The sequence below is a fragment of the Pleurodeles waltl genome, chromosome 1_1 (assembly GCF_031143425.1).
Source record: "Pleurodeles waltl isolate 20211129_DDA chromosome 1_1, aPleWal1.hap1.20221129, whole genome shotgun sequence".
NCBI lineage: Eukaryota > Metazoa > Chordata > Amphibia > Caudata > Salamandridae > Pleurodeles > Pleurodeles waltl.
Window position 1 is genome coordinate 622,236,333 of NC_090436.1, and position 22,252 is coordinate 622,258,584.

Consider the following 22,252-nt stretch of genomic DNA (forward strand, 5'->3'; position numbering starts at 1 on the left):
AGGGGATGGTGGCAGTCTCAAAGGATCGGTTGATGGTTCAGAAGAGCTACGGAGCTATGGTGGCACTGGCCAGGTTGAAGATGTGATGAGGGCACGGATCCGAGGGTGCTCACAACTGGATGGAGTTCATCAATCTTTGGGTGCCCTCTTTGGTGATGGGGGTCAAGGAGTTCAGAATCTGGTGAGGTGCTAGGTCTATAGTGGTGAACGATGCAGGTGAGTATTGGTTCCTGAAGCCTTTGTGGATGTCTTGTATTTTTTGGTGAAAGAATGTAGCGAGGTCATTGCAGAGGTCTTGGGTGGGAGGGAGGGATGGATGGATGAGGTGCCTGTCTCGGAGTTCGTGCACTCTTTGATGACGGCGAAGAGTTCTTTGCTGTTGTGAGGACTGGTGTTGAGACATGCTTGAAAGGTGGCTCTGATGTTCTGGTGGTGCATGGTGACTGCATTTCCGTAGGCCGTGCGATCTTTGGTTGATTTGCTAATCCTCCATTTCCGATCCAGTTGTTTGCAGAATCGCTTGGATTCCTGTAGATCTGCTGTAAACCATTTAGGCATTTTGCTCTGTCAATTTCCTGCTGTTTTCCTTAGGGGGGCTACTTTGTTGGTGCAATGCGATAACCAGCAGTGTAGATTACATGCAGCTTCATTTGTGTCCGCTGCGTCCAGTGGGAGAGAGTGGTTGAGAGCGTTGGTGAGCTGTGCTTCTGTAACTCTGCCCCAGCGTCTGCAGAGGGGACGGGGGGCATAGTGGCATGAGTTGTTCTTTGTGTAGGTAAAGTGGACGCATTTGTGGTGGGTCCAATGGTGTTTGGGACTGTACAGTGACATTCGGTAGACAATCCACTTTACATATGATTGTGTTTGCTATCATTCACTGTTCACTCTTAGATTATTGCTTGACTTGCATCTTCTTCTAACTCTCAATGTACAGTTTGCTTGATATGACTCTGGTGCACAAATATTTGCTTTAGACATTACACTTCTCACATCAGATTGAAGAAGTGATTTTTGTGAACCTCTGGCAGAAAGAACATTACTTGGTGAACAAAAAAGGCAAAATTTGATTGAGATGGGAATAAGTTTCATAATTTTTCATGCCTGACCAAGAAAATGTGTTAAATATATTGCATCACCCAGTGATTGGTAATTGCGTACCATACAAAACACTTTCATGCATAATATAGTCTTGCAAAATTCCCCTTTGGGATTTGTAATATAAAAGGTCTTGGCCAGTGGGCTCATGCTTTGCAAAGTCACAGTTTAGTGAGCATTCATAGTTGACTACTGAGTTCTGCTTCCTCTAGTCCCTAGAGTTAGAACACTGGTTCTTGGTGAACAGCTTCACATGCTCTGACATAACTAACTACAACAAAGCAAATGTACTTGTACACACTAAACAAGTGCCTGGTTACCAGATTTCTCTGCATCCCAAATATTGTACACCTAAATTCCACATTCTATGGTATTCCAAACTGTATATGTTTTCATGAAGGCATTAATAAGCTGAAAAAGTGATGGTCATGCAGATCTCAAATCACTGTTGGATCCCTAGAAGTGCACAATGACTCTGCTTCACTGCCTAGCCGCCATGAGCTAATTCTGCATATGATGGCACTAATCCATCATCCTTGTGCAATTACATCATGTTCTGAGAAGAACTATCCAGGATTGGGGGAGTACATAGCTGGGCGACTGTTTCTGGTGCTGTGTCATAGTATTTCTTAGTGTATCTACTGCAATAGAGGCCAATAGGTTCTTCATTAGCCTATCACCTAAGGCAAAACAACCTACTAGAACCAAAGTGAGCCAAATCTGGTGAATTGGCAATACCAAGGACCTGCTTACCAGACCTCTTTCAATTTAATTCATTCGCTGTTATTTGGTGGAAAGATTCTGTGTGGGTGGAATTCTGATCCCAAAAGTTTACAGTTGTTGGCCTTTCTGAAAAGTTCAGAAAGGAGATGCATGTCTCTGAGACTCTGAGTTTTCTTTTCATATGGGAGCTCAGAATACTATAATACTTTTTTAATTTACAGAGACCACTGACTGTTAGATAACTGCAGTATATGCCTGAACGATGTCAGATGACTATGGAATAACAAACATCTTTCAAAGCAAGCATTGCTTTTGTGCAGCCAGTACCTGAATGATAGCGAAGACTAGACTTGTGGCCCACTATGGTGCACCTAAAGCAAGCCTGCTTAAGCTTATTTGGGACAATGGTATTGCATTATTCAGCTTTCTCCCAGTCAGGATTTACTGTAGTGCTCTTTGGAATCGAAATAGGAAATTATTAGTGCACCTTTTTCATCTACACACTTACAGAACAATTGACGACCTTTTGGAAATGACCCTGATACATTAATTATAACAGGAAGTTAGCTGAACAAAAATCCTCAGCTTGAAGTGGACAATGCAATTCCCTCGGGATATCAGCTGTCCCATAGTGATTGCTCCTCGTTCATGAATGGCGGTGGGGTCACTCATGTGACTAACAACATGCTTATGGTTTCCCCTTCAACTAGCAATGTAGTGTCTGAATAGAAGTATTTTTACGACCTTTTATTGATATTGCAGCTCAATACAAAACAATACATTTGCCGGAAGTGTGTTACAGTGTAGTTTTCGCAAATGATAGTAAGGTAGACATATGAATGGTCCTACAATGTTATCTCCTGATAGATCTCAATCCAAAGCAGAACAGGGCTTCCCCTTTAGTGCTTGTTGATAGTAGTTTCAATCAATATGAGATCATATAAGCATTTCAGTTTTTAGTACTTTTAATACGCCATATCAGGAAGTCAGATGAATATCCACGTCCGACCCCCATTCCTCAGGACCACCTCCATCCATCTTACACAGCCCTGGCCTATTCTGATCCATCCTCCTCCTCAGTGTCATGGTTTAACAAAGGTTAGAAGTGGGCTGAATATACTTTTGGGTTGTAGGGACTGAAGGATCATGGATAAGTAGAGTTCTTCCTAGTGATTACAATATGTCTTATCCTGCAGCCAGGCTCTCACCCTGGGAACACAGACATCACCCAACCAAGAGGACACTAGTCTATTTGTCAACAGCGGTGCCAACACAGTGAATCATCTTATGGCACGTGCCATGTTCCCAATGTCACCCAGTAAAATCAACTGTGGAGACGGAGGTTATGTCCACATCAATTATTTCAGCTAGCTCACGAAACACTGTGATACGACGGCAGACCCATGCCAAATGCAAAAAAAAACATCTCAGCATTGCTTGTAGCACAAGGGGAATGAGCTTGCAACTTATGTGCAAACATTTTGAGAGAGGTATGGTAGACCTGATGCAAATATTTTAATTGAATCAGGCACAGCTGGCCGTTATACGACAACTCACCCATTTGGGTGCAACAGCAAGACCATTCCTTATTTTGGATCGCTTTTCCCAAGATCCGTCACCCATTTCAGCTTGGCACTAAGCTGCAGTTTGGTGGCTTCAGCCTGTATAGAGGAGTAGAGTTTTGTCACCAAGTGTTTGTCTGACTGTGCCAATTGGAACATGGTGAGTGTTTCGGATTCTGGCGGCTCCTGAAGAAATGTGGGAGTCCTGTCCCCGCACAGGGAGAGAAGCCAAATATATGTAAGTACATCTAGTCAGGATGGGTCAGTAGTAGGAAACCCAGGCACTCTATGAATTGTCCCATGAGGAAGAGCTCAGGCAGCAACTCAATCCCACATTTGTTTAACCTCTGTAATATCGCCTTCTCTTTAGTAAGTAAAATGAGAGGGAAGTGATACAGGGACTGAACAGGGGAGTATAATATAGGGAGGCCCTGTTGTTTACGGATTTCCTCCCAAGCCAGCTGCGTGCAGGCAGCAAACAGTACATCTAGACATTTGTGGGGGGGCACCTACACCATTAATGTCCCCTAAGGAGTGGGGTGTGGTACATCCTGCTCAATTGCTAGATGTGCCACCTACAGGGCCGGGGTAGGGGGGTGTATCCAGTAATGTGCTTGAGCACAGTAATAACATAGTTTGAAATTGGCACCATTAAACCCTGTGATCAGGATGAAGGATCAGCACCTACCATTGCGCTCACAGTTGTTAGCTTGCCAAGGCCAATGTGATCATGTGGGATTTCAGAGTTTTGAAATATTGTTGACTCAGCAGTATGGGAATGTTGTTGAAGAGATAGAGTAGCTTAAGCAAGATGACCATCTTCATTAAAACAATTCCCCCTACCAGTGATAATGGGGGATGTATCCACCACTGAATGGGCTCTTTGATATGTGTCATGGCTGTCCCATAGTTCTGTCATTACTGCAGTCCTGTCTTGACTGACCCACAGCCCCAGATATTTGATAGATGTTGTGCTCCATGCAAGGGGAAACTCTAGCGCCTGAAGCTGAGTAGCCTGCATCAGTGGGAGAGTGGTGGACTTATTCCAATTTATTCTAGCACCTGAGAGAGCTTTGAAAGGGGTAAATTCATGGATAATGGGGCTAAGGTTTTGGATTGGGTTTGATAGGTACAACGTGATGTCCTCCACATATAATGACACTATCAAATTTCGAGGAGAAAAGGAAAGACTACACCTAACATGCAGTTGTTGTATTGTGCATGCCAGGCAGTGCTTAATCTGTGATTGTTGTTTCCGGTGCTGAGCACCGGCACTTATTTTTGAGGGCCGACGCTTAGTCTTCTGCCTCAAGCGTTTGCTGCGAGCAAAAAACATGCTTGGGAAAGACAGAGGAAGAGAAAAGCGAAAAAGCGTCACAATGAGAGAAAGCAGAAAGCTGCAAGAGTGAGCTGAGGGGCAGGGAGTCGCTTTAAATGGATTGAAGTGGTCCGAGATGGCTTCAGTATTACGGTGTCTCAGTATTCCGTGTTCGACCATTTAATTACAGCAGCCACGTGTTTAAGAGGACGACTTTGGGCACCGGCACCTTTTTATTTACAAATTAAGCACTGATGCCAGGGGTTCTGTTGCAAGGGCGTATAGTAAAGTTGGCAACAGGCATCCCTGGAGGGTGCCCTTCCCTAGACAAAAGGGGTTAGAGAGCAATCCACTCAATAAAATATGAGACTATGGGTGGCATATAGTAATCAAACCAGATTAATAAACTGTACACGAATACCCATACAAGCCAAGACCACAAATATGTATTGCCAGCCGATGGAATCAATGGCCTTGGCCACCTCCTGTCCTGGGTCTAACTGATAAATAAGGGTGAAAAGTGTTACAAGATTGCGGGCAGTAGATCTCCCTGCAATAAAACTCTCCTGGTCTGGTAAGACCAGATCACGAAGGAGCAGTAGCAGCATATTAGCCATGATTTTGGCTAACATCTTTGCATCTAAATTTATTAAGGAGAGGAGCCTATAGAAGTCGGAATGTGTGGGCAGCTTACCAGGCTTAAGGAGTGTAATAATTATAGACTCTATAGGGGGGAGAGTACACCTTGCACCTCAATTAAGTGCAGCATTGTATACCTGTATTAGTCCACGAACAAAGAGTGGTATATGCCTTGTAGAAACCTTTCTGGAACCCTACTCCACCCAGGATCATTAATGTGGGAAGCCCTGCTAATGATGCATTAACCTTATCCAACATGATAGACATATCTAAAAACTGTCATTAGAGACCTTCCATCCAGACTAAGGCTATACATTCAACATACTTAATATAATCAACATTCAAAATACTTAATATAATCACCACAAGATCTGGAGATACTGGGATTGTACATCATGGAGTAGTAGTCCACCAGTTCTCTCAGTATCATCAGCATCCCTCTCCAAATGCTAAATGGCCTTCAGCAGCCGAAGAGGACATATTAAAAGCGTAACGGTCCTGCTTGGTCACTCCACCTCTCCATATGCCCTAGCATATTTATGCAGAAGTTCGACTACTTGCTCTGCTGTATCCTCAAACTCTGTTTATTTTCAGTCTAATCTCTGCCAGTACTTGAGTGGAGGGAGCATAGGAGTATTTCTCCTCTGAGGGTTTAAGCTCCTGTGAATCCAAGTGTTTAAAGCTGAAACAGCAGATGTAATTATGTTCTACAAATAGATTTCGGTCATTGTAGTACCTCACAGCCTGAAGTAGGCTCAGTGAGCTGAATTCTCAGATTTTCAATTTCTCCGTGGATGACCCCAAGGCAGCCCCACTGAAGACCTTATATACAGATTTGAGGCCCCGGGGAGAATAATTGATCAAGGAGGTTAAGTAAATAACCTTTAGGCTGGGTATATCATTAAGGCACATGTTTAAAGACCCAGCTGCCCTACACATATCATAACTGCCCCCACACGCCCCTAATGGAGAGTGGCAGGCTCATCTTTCCGACAGTCTCAGGATTCAAGGCTCCTCCAGCTCCCACTATTAAGGAGACAGGGCCAGGGAAGACAAATTTGTTGAAGAGTGGTTGTAGTGACCGTTTCTTTAGCAACCGATGGTGCTGCCCTCCTTTGCCACCAGACCCCCAGCCTACACAGCTGCCAGCAGACAGAGCTGGAGCATTCAGGTGCTCTGTAGGTAACTAAAGACCAGCCACGGATATATCTCTCCAGTGACTCAACTACACAGCTTCACGATCATTGGGGTAGCTCAGGGGCTTTGCCCTCTCAATGCAGTTTGTTGACCACAGTGGAGCCTGGCAACCACACTGGCGACCTCTGTTGCAGTCAGACGTTTGCTGGTTGGTGCTGCTGTGCCACCACAGTAATCAACTTACTGCGACCCAGGATGCACCCTTAAGCTGAAACTCAGAGATACTCGTCAAGTGCTAGGGTTTCATCTGCCAATTCCCATTCCATGACAAGCAGGCTGCCCCCTTTTTGGATACTGAACATTTAAGTGTCTCTGTGGTGGCTGGCTCACCAGCACTCCTTCCCCACCCAATCTATAATTTTAGGAGTGTTTTCATCTTTTCATTCCATTCTGGATGGACTATTGGGTTAAGGGAGTGTCAAGATTATGGAAATTCTGTGCATAGGATTGACCATTTATCATAAAGGATCCCCAGGAATGGATAATGTCCAGCTGGGCTGTTTTAGTTAACTGTTACTGAAAATTAAGTATTGTGTTGTGCTTGCTTTACTCAACTACCTTTGAGAGAGCCATTCAAGTCCACAGAATAAGCCCTCTATTTTGACCCACTGCTACTGCTGACTTATCTGCCTCCCAAAAAATACCACCTAGATTCTGCAGCACGTTTCTATTAGGTAGTAAGTACCTAGGCCTAACCAATATGCTGCACAGTGGTTGGCCGTGCACAAAACTGATTGCTACGTCACTGGAATGGCAGTTTTCCGACCTCACAGGGATCCTTTTTTTGGGTTAGGACTGTTCATCGACTGCCAATTGCTTCATGATGCCCAACTATGGCTCAACACCTCCCAGCATCATCTGTCAGCCTTGTGTGATATTGAGTACTGTCCATCACAACAAAGTCACACTTTAGGAGTTCACCGAATCGGTGGTCTGTGGGGCATTTGCAGGAACTTTTTAATTACGCATGCTCATTAGTGTCATGCCACTATGCAGGTTCATGCTGTACAATTTACATTCACTTTTAGCCAGACATGTTTTCTCCTAATGAGTATCATACTACATAGCTTTAATGTATACGCATAGATGCTAGCAATGCCTGCAGATCTTTGCTTGAAGAGCTGGGTGCGACCTTCTTTCTCTGAAGTGCCCTTTCTTGACCCATGCTCATATTTGATATCTGCCCACTTCTCATTATATTCACCTGCAGTGGCGGCCAGCAGCTTTGGGAGGGGGCGGGTGGGACAGACACACAAACACACACACACAGGCTCATTCTTTCACACACAGACACGCACGCTCATCCATTAACAACACTCATTCCATTCAAACATACACGTGTGCACCAAACATTCATTTTCCAAGATCACACACATTCATTCTTTCACACACACACGCACGCACGCACTCACATCCATTAACAACACTCATAACACTCAAACATGCACGCGCGCACCAAACATTCAATGTAAAACATAACAGACATACATACATACATATACATATACACACACACACACACACACTTACCTTCAGCCTCGGAGGTCCCAGGAGGGTTGGGACCGCTGCCTTCCCTCATTGGCTGACCTGGGGTCAGCCAATGAGGGAAGGCAGCAGTCCCAGCCTCGTCACAGAGTGGGATGGGGTCAGTGAGAATGCTGACCCCACCCCACTCTGTGACGAGGTGTCACTGATTCACACTCGCCCTGGGCACTGCAGGGCTTAAACCTGAAGCGCCCAGGGAGAGTGTCAATGGGTGACGCTTTCCTCGTCACCCAGGGGAGGGCCTCGAGGCACCTTTGCTGGGCCGAGGAGGTCACGCCCATAGGGGTCGTGATCTCCTCAGCCCAGCAAAGTTCAGCTCAGGCAGCCAGGAGTCTGCGCAAATCGCGCATGTCTGCTCCTGGCTGCCTGACCTGAACATGAAGAGTGTCTGTCAGGCTGACCTTTGTTCAGCCTGACAGACACTCTTCATGGGGTGGGGGGCGTGGCCCCTCCGCCCTAAAGGACGGGCCGCCACTGTTCACCTGTAAACGGCTGAGCCACACTTAACCACTTGGCCAGAACCTTTACAACCCATCCTATTTAAATTAGTTGGGATACCTTATTCTTTCTGGGCCTATCACAAAAAAACAGGATGGTAAGTGGGACCTTTGGTAGCTGAGTTACCCACATTAAGAGCTGTTTAGTCCCAGATAGGCTTCGGTGAACAAAGTGACCTTCTGCTAGAACAATGTTAAAAGGTGTCAACCAATAGTTGTTTATTTCAGAGCATTACAGGTTTGGAATGAAATCTAATGTATGTTATATACTCACCACAGAAAATACGGTTAAGCTTTTACATCTTGTCACACAATTTTCTAAAATCCGGCTTCTTCTATTTTTCACTGTATAACAGACTAGTTCTGCTACGATTCAGTGGTACATGTTTACCTGTACTGCAGAGCAAGTCTCAGAGCTGTGGCGTTTGATTCATATTTCCCGACAAGCATGCTCATCCTTTCTGCATTGCTCTTGCACTCCTCCAGGGTTATCGTCAGCAAGTCATTCTGTGATTTGAGGTGCTCTATTCGACTGCAGAAAAAACATAAAATTGCCTTTAAACCTCTATGTACACCTCTGTGTTTTAATTCTTACTTTACACTCAAAAGATGCAATACTGATGCACAGAGGTGTAACAGCCTTTTGTGTCCAAGCCCCCAGAGCCACACTTTAGCACATCACGCAGTCATAACACAAATGCAAGTGATGGATGCCCTTAGTAACCCTGAGGACTGATAACAATACAGTTAAGTACATTTTCAACCTGCGTTGGAGAGTGTGAAGGCTCAGGCCTGCCTATAGGACAGTCAGCCAGTGAGTAGTGACTGGTCATATTCACATATTATAAACAAAGTGGATGGACTTTCTTGCTTGAACATTTTATTCACCACAAAAATAGTGCTGGCAGAATAATGGCAGTTCAAACGACTTAGGCCAAAAACTACAAAAAACACAAAACAAGAAGATTAGAAAACAAACTTTGTTCCTCGAGTTGTTCTTAGTAGGTCACAGGAGTATTGCACCTCCAGAAACCCATAGCCTATTTGCTGCAATGTCAGTCAATTGTAAACCTGGCCAGTGGACTCAAGATAGTAGCGAAGGAAAATACTTTATGTTCACACCAGCTCAGTGTTTAATTTGTCAAAAAAATTTAAAACAAGAAGTGCCAGGGGTTCTCATCAGGAATTGACCGCAGCATGCACCACCCATTGCCAATGTCAACGCTGCCATCACAGTACCTACACAACAGCTAATCATCACACCGCTACAAATGTGACAATTCAGATGGTTTAGGCCCCAAAAGCTATAAGAATTACTTGGGTGGAAGATATTAGTTGTTTTAATGATGGTTGAATTAATAAAACAACTGCCTGGCTTATCTCTGAATTACACAAACAGCGCCACCAATTGACAGCTGTCATAAGTGCCAGTGTTTGTGTCGGTGACAAGCACCAGAAAACACCGGCTCAAATTAAGCATTGCACCAGCTGCATGGTTGGCTCCTCACATCGAGCTTGACATAATTTTTTTATAGTTGCAAGGTTCTTTAAACCCTTCACTGTTAAGCCTTTCCCCCTCCTATGCTGTCTTTTGGTGGCTATTTAGGGTAGTTTGTGCTTAGGCCCCATAAGTTTCTGTCCATATAAGCTATCAATGCCAAAATTGCCTTCTTTTTTTCCAACATTCCGGGGATTCTAAAGGTACCCAGAGTTTGTGGATTCCCCTAGTGGGGATCAGGAAATTAGCCAAAATACAGCTAAAATGTTGTGTTGTCTTGAAAATTTGAAAAAGTGCTCCAGAAGAAAGTATCTGTTTTTTTCCTTGTGAATGGCATCAACAGAGGGTTTGCAGTGCTAAAATCACCATCTTCCTAGCTTATAGAAACAGACTAGAATCAGAAAACTACATTTTTCAACACAGTTTTACTGGGACATATCCCAATTTTCCTATTTTTTGTGCTTTCAATTTAATTCCAATTAGTGACAGAAATGGGTATGAAACCAATGGTGGATCCTAGAAAGCTATACATTTCTGAAAAGTAGACAGAAGTCTGAATTCAGAAAGAGGTCATTTGTGCAGCTTCTTTAAAATTGTCCTATAGTAACACTAACAGTTGAAATGAAAAAATATTGAAATTGAGTTGAAAAAAACTGCAATTTCTGTCTACGTTTTCATCTGCAACTTCTTTTAACTATGGCCAATTTTTTAAAGCAATATAACGCTACATCCATTGGACCCTTCTGATTGCAGGAATATATAGCGTCTGTAGGTTCTCCAAGAATCCAAGCTACCCAGAGCCAATAACTGAGCTGCACCTTGGATGGGTTTTCATTGTGTACCGGATATACAGCAATTCATTTGCTAAAATATAAAGAGTGAAAAATAGGTATCAAGGATCTATGTATTTTTTAAATGGGCACAACATATGGAGTTTAGAAGCAGTGGCTATTTGAACATCTCTCAATTTGTGGGTACTTATAGAAGGATGATAATTACAGGGCATTTCTCAAAATTACTTCTTTCTTATGCACTGTCTTAAATTTGAAAGGTGCGAATCCATAGAAAGACAATTGGTAATAACACTTGTTTTACTATTCTGTATTTCCCCAAATGTCCAGAAAATGGTACCTCACTTGTATAGATAGACCTAGTGCCCGCAACAGGAAACACCCTAAAATGCAATGTTCCACATCACATTTTTCCACTGAAAACTGCAGCGTTTTTTTGTGAAATGCCTAGCTGTGGATTTTGGGCTGTAGCATAGCCGGCACCTAGGGAAACTTAGTAAACCTGTACATTTATGAAGACTAGACACCTAGGGAAATCCAGAATGGGGTGACTTGTGGGGCTCTCAGGTTCTGTGACCCTCAATCCTTCATAAACCTCAAAATTTGTCTAGAAAATACACTTTCCTCACATTTCGCTGATGCAAAATTCTGCAATCTGAGAGGAGCCACAAACTTCCTTCCACCCAGCACTCCCTCAAAGTCTCTGATAAAAACGGTATATCACTTGTGTGGGTAAGCCTAGTGCCCACACAGGAAATGCCCCAAAACCCAATGTGGGGACATCATCCGTCCGTCCATCCATCCATCCACCCTCCCTCCCTCACACTCATCCATTCTTTCACCGATTCATCCCTCTGCCCACCCTTTTACCCATTGATCCAGCCATCCTTCCTTTCACTTAGCCGTTCTTACATTCCTCCATCCTTTTTCTCAACCATCATTTTTCACTCATCCATCCTTTCACTAATCCATCCACCTTTTCACTCCATCCATCTACCCATTCTCCCTCTCATTCATCCCATCCATCAATCCATTCACCCTCCCTTTCACTCTTCTATCGTATCATCCATCCAACCACACTCCCTTTCAATCTATCCATCTATTCACTCACCCATCCTTTCTCTTACACATGCACCCATCCGTCCACTAACTCACGTTTGCCTGCCCAGTTGTAGGCAAAAAAGGCCCATCAAGAACTCCACTATGCTGTCGCTTCCAATGTTGGGTTTCACAATGCCCCAGCATCCATCCTTTCACTCATCCATCCATCCATCTTTTTTTCTCATCCATCTATCCACCATTAAATTCCATCCATCTATCCACTCTTTCACTCGACACATCCATCCTTTCTTATCATCCATTCACCCTTGCACTCATCCATCATTCATCTTTTCATCCATCCATCCTCTCATTCATTCATTCTTTCACTTACCGATCCACCCACCTACCTTTTCACTCATCCACCCATTCTTTCTCTCATCCACCCTTTCACTCACACACCTCTCCACTCGTCTGCCCTTTCGCTGACTCAGCCAACCAACTATCCACCCATTCACCGTAACATAATAGCCTTTGACTGCCAAGTTGCAGTATGAAGAGGCCCATCAAGACCTACACCCTCGCTGTAGCTGCTAAAGGGGGGTTCACTACAACACTGGCCATGGTCCAGAGCGTCATATCTGTCAGTGACAACATGTATTCATCCTCCATTGGGTGGATATATCTCATGGTCTAATCTGGAAAAGAGAGATTGTCTGGAGTGGAGAGAAGTATAAGTGATGCTAATGATGAAATTACATTAAGGCCTCAGAATGCCTGTGAAGAGACCTTCTGGGGAGGCACACCATCAGCATCCAAAAGTCAATGGGAGCAAAAGGATCCCTCTAAGTGGACCCGCTTTCTAACAGAAGAACCCAGGGCCCAAGTCTGTGGGAAATCCCCAGAAGCATAATGAAGGATAGAGCAGGCCCTGCGGGTCTTTGAGAACACATGTCAGTGACAGTACAAAGTAATTATGATGAAAAAGACTAAATATTTTAACAATTAAAAAAAATATGGGATAGTGTGCACCCAGAGAATGCATCTACCTTGTTTTGTAGAAGGGTACCATGACTAGGTCATTGAAATGGGGATGACATCTCCCAACCTCAAATTAGTAACGCTAGGTGAAATAGAATCACAGGTGTTAAATAAGAGTAATGAAGGAGAGCCACCGGGGTGGTCCAAAAGTTAAACCAAACAAGCCTATAAAGGCTAAAGCCTGGTAACCAGTTCCATTGGCACCCCAGAGTTGCTCTGCACAAAAGAATGTAGGTCACTGATCCCCACTGTGGCAGGAAAGTGAGAACCCCCATCCTGGTGCACTGCCCTGTCAGGTCTGAGTGCCCAGTTACAGATGGTAAAATTCATGCTTTTTAAATCTGTAAATAAAGATCTATACATTGTAGTAGGGAGCACAGGGCTGCCTCATTCTAACAGTGTGAATCTGTAATGAGAACCATTACAAGAGGAATTCAGCAGTCAATGCTTGAGGGATATTGTTCTCCGGCAATGCATATAATCACATCACATTTCACTGAATGATCCTGGCATCCCTGAAATCTCCTTCAAACGACCTAATCTCAATTCCTTTCAATCCCTGAGTCCCTAGACACTTATACATCCCGGGTGACCATTTTCCAAATGTTTTCACAATGAAAAAAGAGAAAAACTGGTTTTAATGCACCGGTTTTTGTGGTACAAATCCTCATTTTCTATGACACAGCCATATAAGGTGGCACCGCTGGGCATATTTTGTAAATATCAATATATTTACTAGTGCACTGGCCACATTAAATGTAACTACCGCGAGAATTCTAGCCAACTGAGCTCTAGTTATTCTCTGCCAGAGTCAGACATTATTCTCAAGTATAGAAAGAGGTGATCCCCAGCGCGGGCTAGCATACGCTCTACCACAGTGTAGCACGTTCAATGGCACAGCCAGGTGTATTCACTGGTGCGATTAACGCTAATTACCCGGTTGTTGTTCTTCAGTAAACACATGGGTCACACTCAAGATCATTTTCAGTCATATATTTCGACCGCAGGATGCTGGATGAAACATAATGGGGATAAGAACGAGGGTCTAATATTCGGGAGGCCCTCCTCTCTCCGGACACATGTCTGGTAGCCATCATAGCGTGGTGCTGCCCCTTTCTCACCGATTCTGTAAAAAATCTAGGATTTCGGACCACACCCTTACCTTTGCAAAACAAGTCAACAGGGTCATATTGCTCCGTGCTGTTTTTCCATGAAGATGTCATAAAAAACATTCTTCTCTTATAGTTTGATTGCCAGCAGTCAATTATCCAATCCATCATCATGGCAAAGAATGGCTACGGCAATTCCCTTGGTTTGGGCCTCTAAATTAGGTAATCTGATGTGGAAGCTCTGGCTGATGCAGAATAAGGGTTGAGACTCTTTTTAAGGTTGTTTATCTGTTACACTGTCTCTGGTCTCCTCTAGCAGCTTTGCACTGTGGCCAGATGATCCATTATCAATGTTTCATTTACACCTATCAACGTGTCTTTCACAGAAAGATCCCCATCTTCATCCAGTGGTGCATCTCCTTGTATGTGCCTCGCAAACTTCTCCAATCCACCTCTGCTCACCTCATTCAGGTCCCCACTACCAAGAACATTTGGAATGGTGGCCTTCTTTTTCTTTCTTGGCTACCAAGTACTAGAATTCTCTTTCATTATCTCTTCACCTGGAATACAATTATTTCACATTTCTAGAAAAAAAATGAAAACCTGGCACATTAGTTTAGTCTTCTACTGTCTTTATTTAAATTGTTCATTGCCAAGAACATCCTATTTCAGGGTAACAGTGTCTTTATTTAAGTATTTGTCAATAATAGTCAGAGTTGCACCCAATCGGTGGAAAAAACACGACCATATTCTTTCATAACGTGGTGGAAATATTCTGTAATACTTCCCGGTATAGCAGAAATTTTAGAATTGCCTCTCATGTCGTCTACCTATGTGTGACAAATCTATTCATTATGTTAGCCAACATTCTAATAGTCTAGTTGTAAAATGGTACACTGAAAGCCATTTTAATGTGCATTCACTCTAGGTCAGCAGCATGAAATTCATGTGGTATAACGTTTAAACTTTATGTTTGAAGAATTAATCTTTTTTCTATGCTATAGTTCTGATGTTAACTAATAGTTTGCATTAAAACGATATTTGATTTAATTAGAAAATGTTTTAAAAGTAACATGCAAATGTAGAGAATATAGTTATTTGTTATAGTTATGTGAGACGGTTAACAGAGCTTTGAATGAGCTGAAACGTGAGTAAGTGTAGTAGCTTAATAATGGATTTACGGTTTAGTGATACTAAATGTAGATTAGATGTATAAATGAATGTGCTGTTTTAAATCACTTGCATTAGCCTAATTGAGGCCTGCAAGGCTCTGCTTTCTGATTGTGCAGAAAATGTTTAGTCATTTTTGTTAACGTGAATTGTTTTTTTCAGATGTGGTTCTCACGAGAAAGCTAGCTTGGAAATAGATATTTTGTTTTATGCATTGCAGGCTAATGAGTTAAATTTTGAGATCCGAACATTCAGGAACTGGAGACTATATATGTATACAATTGTATCAAATGTGCATTGAAGAGTACAGATGGAAACTGTTCACAAGAGGATCCTGAACATTTTCAACAATGTTGTAGTCAGAATCGTATGACTGTTTGCCGTTGGACATTTTCACCTTTTGCGTCATGTGGAGTGATGGATGGATTAATCAGCTTGCCCTATGAACATTAATATACCGTCCCCCAACTGGACTTTGGTTGAAATCCCTTACAGTCTTCACTCCTTGCTGAACCCCTTGGACTCTGAGAGGTATATTCCATCTCTACCCTTTCAAATACCTTACTGAGATTTAGAAATAATTTTCCCTTGACCCAAGAGGATGACTCTTGACAGAGCTTCCGACATGCGGACGTCTTCCCTTATCACTTCCTTTTTGACAACCTTAGTTAGTCTCTTGATTCCCCAGAGTTCCTTTTTACAAAATCTTTTTGTCCTTTTTGTGCATTTTGCCCACATGTGCTTATCCCAGCACATGCTAAATGGATTTTCTAATTTGTAGGGTTTCCCCTTGTCGAGTTACTCGAGAATGAAAGTTTAGAACAAGCTAAATGACTAATAGGATTAGGCAACACATGTATCATCCTTTTCAAATGTTTGTATTGTTTTTATGTGTTGTTGTTATTGCTTTATTGTTAGTTCGTCTTAACTTCTTTAGGAGGTTTAGAAATCCTAGAATGATTCTTTATCTTTATAGTCTTGTTTCGAGAATCATTTATGTATCTCTAAGCATTAATTTGTAATAAAGCCCTTTTAACTTTGTTTCAGCATGGAGTATCATTTGTGTGACTTAATGGATCATACTGGAAACTGAAATTAATTTGCTATAGTTTTATGCCAGGTGTTTCCACACACTTACATGTTGGGTGAAATGATCCATACACCTCATCTTAAGATATATCCTGTGAAGGAAAATATGCTACAGCAGATCTGGTAGCAGAGTAGTGGTTAATCTCACGAGGGGGAAGACGCCATAGTTATATTGTTAGGGAGGTAGGATTATGCCATGCGACCTGCCCATTCAAAATTCATCCACCCCTTAGCTATTCCAAGGAAGACTTTAAATATCACCGCAAAAACACATTTCCCACATGAACCCACAGACAGTTCCTGAAAGCTTTATCCGTGTATGTCCTCAAATGCTACAACTGTGAAAATGTTGTCAGATGGTGTGAAACCAAGCAGAAATCTCATGTAGAGAACTTACACTTCAATAATTCAATTTGATTAAGCAACACTGTCATTTCTGCACGTAATCACAAATTAACAAAGTATTGCAAAAAGCAAGTAAAGATTTTTTAAATTAGCACTCAAAACAACTTTAACTACAATGCCCACATAGCAGTTGGAAAATTGTAAAAACAAAGAGAACACGGAATTTGCTAAGATAGTGACGGATATTATTAAACTGACGTTAACCAAAAAAAATAAACTGTGTTCAGCCATCTGTAGACAGCTAGATGCTCCTCCTCGCCATCAGTTTTTTTTGGTAAATGGTGAAAAAGGCACAAAAGGTTATGAGAGGAATGCTTGTAACAAGTCTAACCACTGGCAACTGCTCGGTGTATCACTTCAATCTATCATTCTTTTTCCCACCATACCACCTCAATTTGGAACCAGACATGTGCAAATCAGTTTCGACCCTGCTCCAATAGGAACTGTCCAGCCTGAACTGCCAGACTAGGTTGTCCCCGAACCAAAACAAAAGTAACCCTGGTCCAGTTTCACCCTTATTGCGATGCTTCAGTTGGGCGTAGCTTGGCTCCATTGGCACAGTGAGCACAGGATCCATGTCTGGGCATACCCACTGGAACCAAGCTACACCAGGCTTCGGCTGGGGGCAGCAAGGGGTTGGGCACAAGGCCTTGGGCAGTAGGAGGAGCCATGTGCGGGCAGGCCCTGCGCCCAACCCCCTGCTGTGCACGCCCTAAAGCCATGCACAACTGGAAGTTGGGTGCCAGCTGAGGATAGGGCACATGGTTTGCATGCAGGCCAGGCCCTACGCCCAACCCTTTGCCATGCACAGGAAAAGGCTGTGCTCCGCAGGGGCTAGGGCATCCATTGAAGGTTAGGTGCAGCCAACCCCATGGCATGCATGGCCACGGGCCGAGCGCTTCAGGGGATTGGGTGTCAGGTGGGTAGTGGTGCAGGGGGAGTGCAAGTCCCTGCGCCTAGCCATATGCCAAACACGTTGTTAGACATCTTCCTTTATGTTAAAAAACATAGAAATTCACTTAAAAGACAAAGATAAAAGTCAAGTTATAGTTCAGAATTAAATTGGAATCTTACTTTAAATTAAAAAGATCTTCGAAATTCACAAAAAAGAGAGTGCTCTAAGGTAACAATAACTTGTGTACTTACCATGCACTCCTAATTACCTCACATATTACATCACTCATGACGTGTTCTGTCACATCATTGGTAACATCATTGCAAAATCTGATATTATATCATTGATGACAACACTATGAATGGTGGGAGTGCACATTATAGTTACTTTAGGGCACAAGTTATAGTTACTTGAGATAACTATAACTGGTGAATTTCAGTGGTTTTGTTAGTTTAAAATGAAATAATGTAACTGCCATTCTCACTTAACTATAACATCCCTATAACCTTTTTTTAAATCAGTGAATATATATATATATATATATATATATATATATATATATATATATATATATATATATATATATATATATATATATATATTTTCCTACTGTGATCACCAACAGGTATAGTTAGAACCTAATTTCTATAGAAAAGCGTTTTTTGACTTTGCTATATCTTTGGCACAGTTTGACAAATCTGCATGAACTTTCTCAAAAAAAGTGTGAAGTTGAGTCTTGTTGTGCATGGAAAGTTTCAGGGTGATCCATCAAGTGGGGACAGAGAAAAAGGCGGGGAGGGTTAAAAAAAATACATTGCCCATGTTAATCCCCAGATTGTAGACATGACTACAGCCTGAACCATTGGACAGATTTACACAAAATTTGGCAGAAAGGTAGCTTTTGGTCAAGAAAGCGCCCTTTTTGTTATTTGGTGTAAATCCGTTCAGTAGTTTTTGAGATATGTAAAGAAAACCAAATGTGTATATATGGGCAGAGCATAAGCACAGATTTCATGGTGAGATCTGAATGACTGTCAGCACTTCAACCAGTAAGTGCTGGCAACCATTTTGGGTCCAAAATACATGACAGCACCCCACTGAAATGCACTGTAGTGAATGGCAGGCATTGAGGGTCTCAAAAAGGAAAACATATAAACGGTGATAACAGATTTTAGTTACAATATAAATCATTTGTTGATGGTACCATACTAATTTTAGGAATTGTGGTGCGTTCTAAGGTAATTTTAAGGTGATTTTGAATTGTGAAAAACCCTTCTGCTGAGATTTCATGAATCATGTTTGAGAAAAAACTGTTTCTCATCATTTTCCCGTAGAGGTGATGAAAAGTGCTCCTGAAGGTAAAATGAGAGAATGTTTTCTGTAAACTCACACTATCTTTCTCAGCCATATGAGGATGAGGTCTGACATTCTCTGTAAAACATGTAATTCCAGCAGGAGCAGCCTGTCTGTTGATTCCCTTGTGTTGTACTGCAGCCTCCCGGAGTGCTCTAAAGAACAACAAGAGTGCTAACAGTCTTACTTGTGACAAAAGTGTGGCACACCTGAAACCATCTCGATTGAATCTAAATGGAAAACATTTAATTTAGAAAGGAACAAAATGAGGGGGTTCATTTTGTCATAGAAATTATAGGTAATGCTGTAGAGAGAAAAATGAGGACATGTTTTGAGTGAGTATTTTTGTTCTATTTCATTAAAATATTCTGACATGTGGATTTTCAACACCAGCAGCAGACTGCCAATTAATTCTATGTCAGGACTGAAGGCTCTGATTATCTTTCACTTTCTTTACAGTAAAATTAACGGCAGCCAAATATAGTAAACATGAGAAAAAAACTACAACACCCATGAACCCCATCTCCATCACTGTCACATGGTCCAATCACCAACAATATAGACCTTTACGAACCCATGACACCATTTTGACATCCTCTTACTTTGCAGCCAGAGAAGTACCACTTATCCCTTACTTTATGCATGATTGTTTTGGGAGCATCTATTTGCTGTTCTGATTACAGATTTAATTGTGGTTTCGAGTTTGGCTAATCTGTACTGTCCTCTTACATTGCATTCGACTTCCTTGGTGAAAGTATTTATTGTATACAGGCTTCCCCGCGGGAGCGCAATAACGTTGCCTTTAACGGTCCTTTTTCCTCTTCTAGGGGAGCACTTTCCATTCTCTTAAGCCGTGATTTCTATTTGCTGGCTTTTGTCTGAGGAGTGGAAGCGGGAAGCAGCCTCCATACTCCGCCCGCAGTCCTCTTTCTAGTCCCTTACGACTAAGTAGACGCACGCAGGTGCACTGCTGCTGTGCTTCACTTGAACGCAGCGGCAGAAAGACTTCAGAAAGCGGGTTGCGATGCACCTTACTGCTATTTAGCTTATTCCTTGCCAGTGCTCGTTAGCTGCTCCCTACGCCCAGAGGCACCTGAGCGTGCCCAGGGTAGCACAAATCTGCATAGGCTCTGCCTAGAGTGCTGCAGCAGGCACCTTCCTTTATATCCTAAACAGACTATTTGCCTGTGCCTGCCAGGGTTAGCACTCCCCCTGATTGAAGCCTGTCTACCTTTGTTTAATTAGCGGGTGCCTCTCTCTGTTATATCTGCAGTATGGCCCAATATGATCCCTCTGAGGAAGAGCTAAATGAATTTCAGGGCATGCAGCCCACTGTTGAGGAAAATCTCATTGAGGCCTTGGATGATAACATCCAGCTTTCAGAAAATAAAGCCCTGGGTGTGCTGACTTCACATCATAAGGGTTTTGCCCGACAGCAGGTCTGGCTCCCTTCCTTCCCTTCATCAGAGCGCCTAAACCTTCTAATAGGAAGTCAAAAGCTGAACGAATGCCTCATTCTGAGTCATTTGAACAACTGTCAGCGACGGTCTTAGAGGTATATGGGTACAGTGCCCCCCCAAACACAGTTTTCCAATCGATGACTCCTTCAAGCTCCCTGACCCTATTGACACTGAATCTTCCTCACAAGAACCCACTGATAGAGAGCAAGAAGACGCTCCTGGCCCAAGTCAGATAAGATGCTCTGACCACTACTCTGAATCTACTCCAAATCCTCCTAAAGTCCTAACCTTTTTGATATTACCCTAGCCAGATGTTTTCAAAATTTGTATTACTAAAACTTTTACATGAAGCCCAACATGCCAATGCTAATTAGTGGTCAGTGAGGGAGACATTTCTCACATGCTCGGTTTCTGATATTACTTTGTTTTATCATTATACAGATGTATTCAATTTCCCTGGCTCAGATTTTATGGTTATGGTTTTGTGTTATAACCATTGAGATAATGTGTCTATTCGCATTGATTAAACTCAGATTTATACGTCGTATGAATCGGCCTTCGTTGTCTCTCTGCATGTATCATTTGTGTTTGAGAATTATTTTCGTGACCTTAGTGTTGTTAATATAGGGAAATAAAATTGTTAACTTCTTAATAAACTGGTGTGGTTACTGAGGTTGAACTGTTTTTATATGATGTTTGTGTTGTTTATGGCGTATTTCAAATGATATCCCCTCAGAACAATTTCGGTTCGTTTCATCGACCTGGTGTGTGAAATCTACTATTCAGTCTGAAATAATAGCTAGGATTTCTCCGCGCTCACATGTTTTCATCCCAAATCACTGCACATGTGCATGTCTCTAGAACAGAACCACATTTCAAGGGTCTCAACCCTTTTGATAAATCCAAGAGGCAAAGACCATAACAACGCACTAGAATAATTTAATCAAAGGTGGACTACTGTTCACAAAAACTTGTACAAAAGGCTGCCACCGGTGTGTCATATCAGGAGAAATCAAGACTTATGCTGAGAATAACCACCCCAGCACATGATAAATGGATGACAATAGCTCATGCTCCCCAAATCAGACTATCCTTTTGACATACAGTTTAACAAGAGAACTGAAGTAATTGAACAGGTCTGACCCGGGGCTCTGTAGAATGAAACTTTTGTTTGAAGTGTTTAGATTCTCTTTTGGGATTAGCTTTGGGGTGCCAAAGTGTACCATTATAGTCACATGACCATGTGGTAAGCATAAATATTTCTCTTGAGAGTAAAGACTGAGCTTCCTATATGTCCATTGTATTTCTTGGCTGTAATACATTCTGCAATAAAACCTTAACGGTCCTTTCGTTATACGTCTGTATAATAAATGGAATATAAACATGTAAAACTAATTTATTACGCATGTAAATCCTTTCTGGTGTCTTCCAGATTTTCCTTTTTACTTTACTCATGCCCATGACCAAAGACTACTTTTGGAACACAAAACTAGCTCCAATTTTTATGTGCGTCTAAATAGGCTATAGACAATTGCAAATTCTAAAGTTTGGAGTGCACAATTATCAGGCACAGTCATCATTCTCTCGCAGATGAGGTTCAAGGTGTAATTTATTTTGCATTCAATTGCCTTTAGAAGCGTATGCCATGTGAATGTGTATCATGTCACTATAGGACCTTGGTCCCTTTTGTATTTAGCTTACACATAGGAGGTAAATATCAGTTAGAGAAAGAAACGGAACGTGTCAAGAATGAAGATATTACTCAACTTGTGCACAACATGCATTACTTACCATACCACAGTTAGGCACCTATACAAGTGCAAACTA

The 22,252-nt window shown here is 42.3% G+C and overlaps 1 protein-coding gene across 2 annotated transcripts in view; it reads right to left on the bottom strand.

Annotated features, from left to right (window-relative positions):
* Positions 1 to 22,252, bottom strand: part of MCC (MCC regulator of WNT signaling pathway) — a 1,218,505-nt gene that overhangs the window by 266,229 nt on the left and 930,024 nt on the right. For both annotated transcript variants that reach the window (XM_069226494.1, XM_069226495.1), the window contains one exon: positions 8,968 to 9,108. In XM_069226494.1, the coding sequence (XP_069082595.1) occupies positions 8,968 to 9,108 (141 nt within the window). The remainder of the gene's footprint in view (positions 1 to 8,967; positions 9,109 to 22,252) is intronic.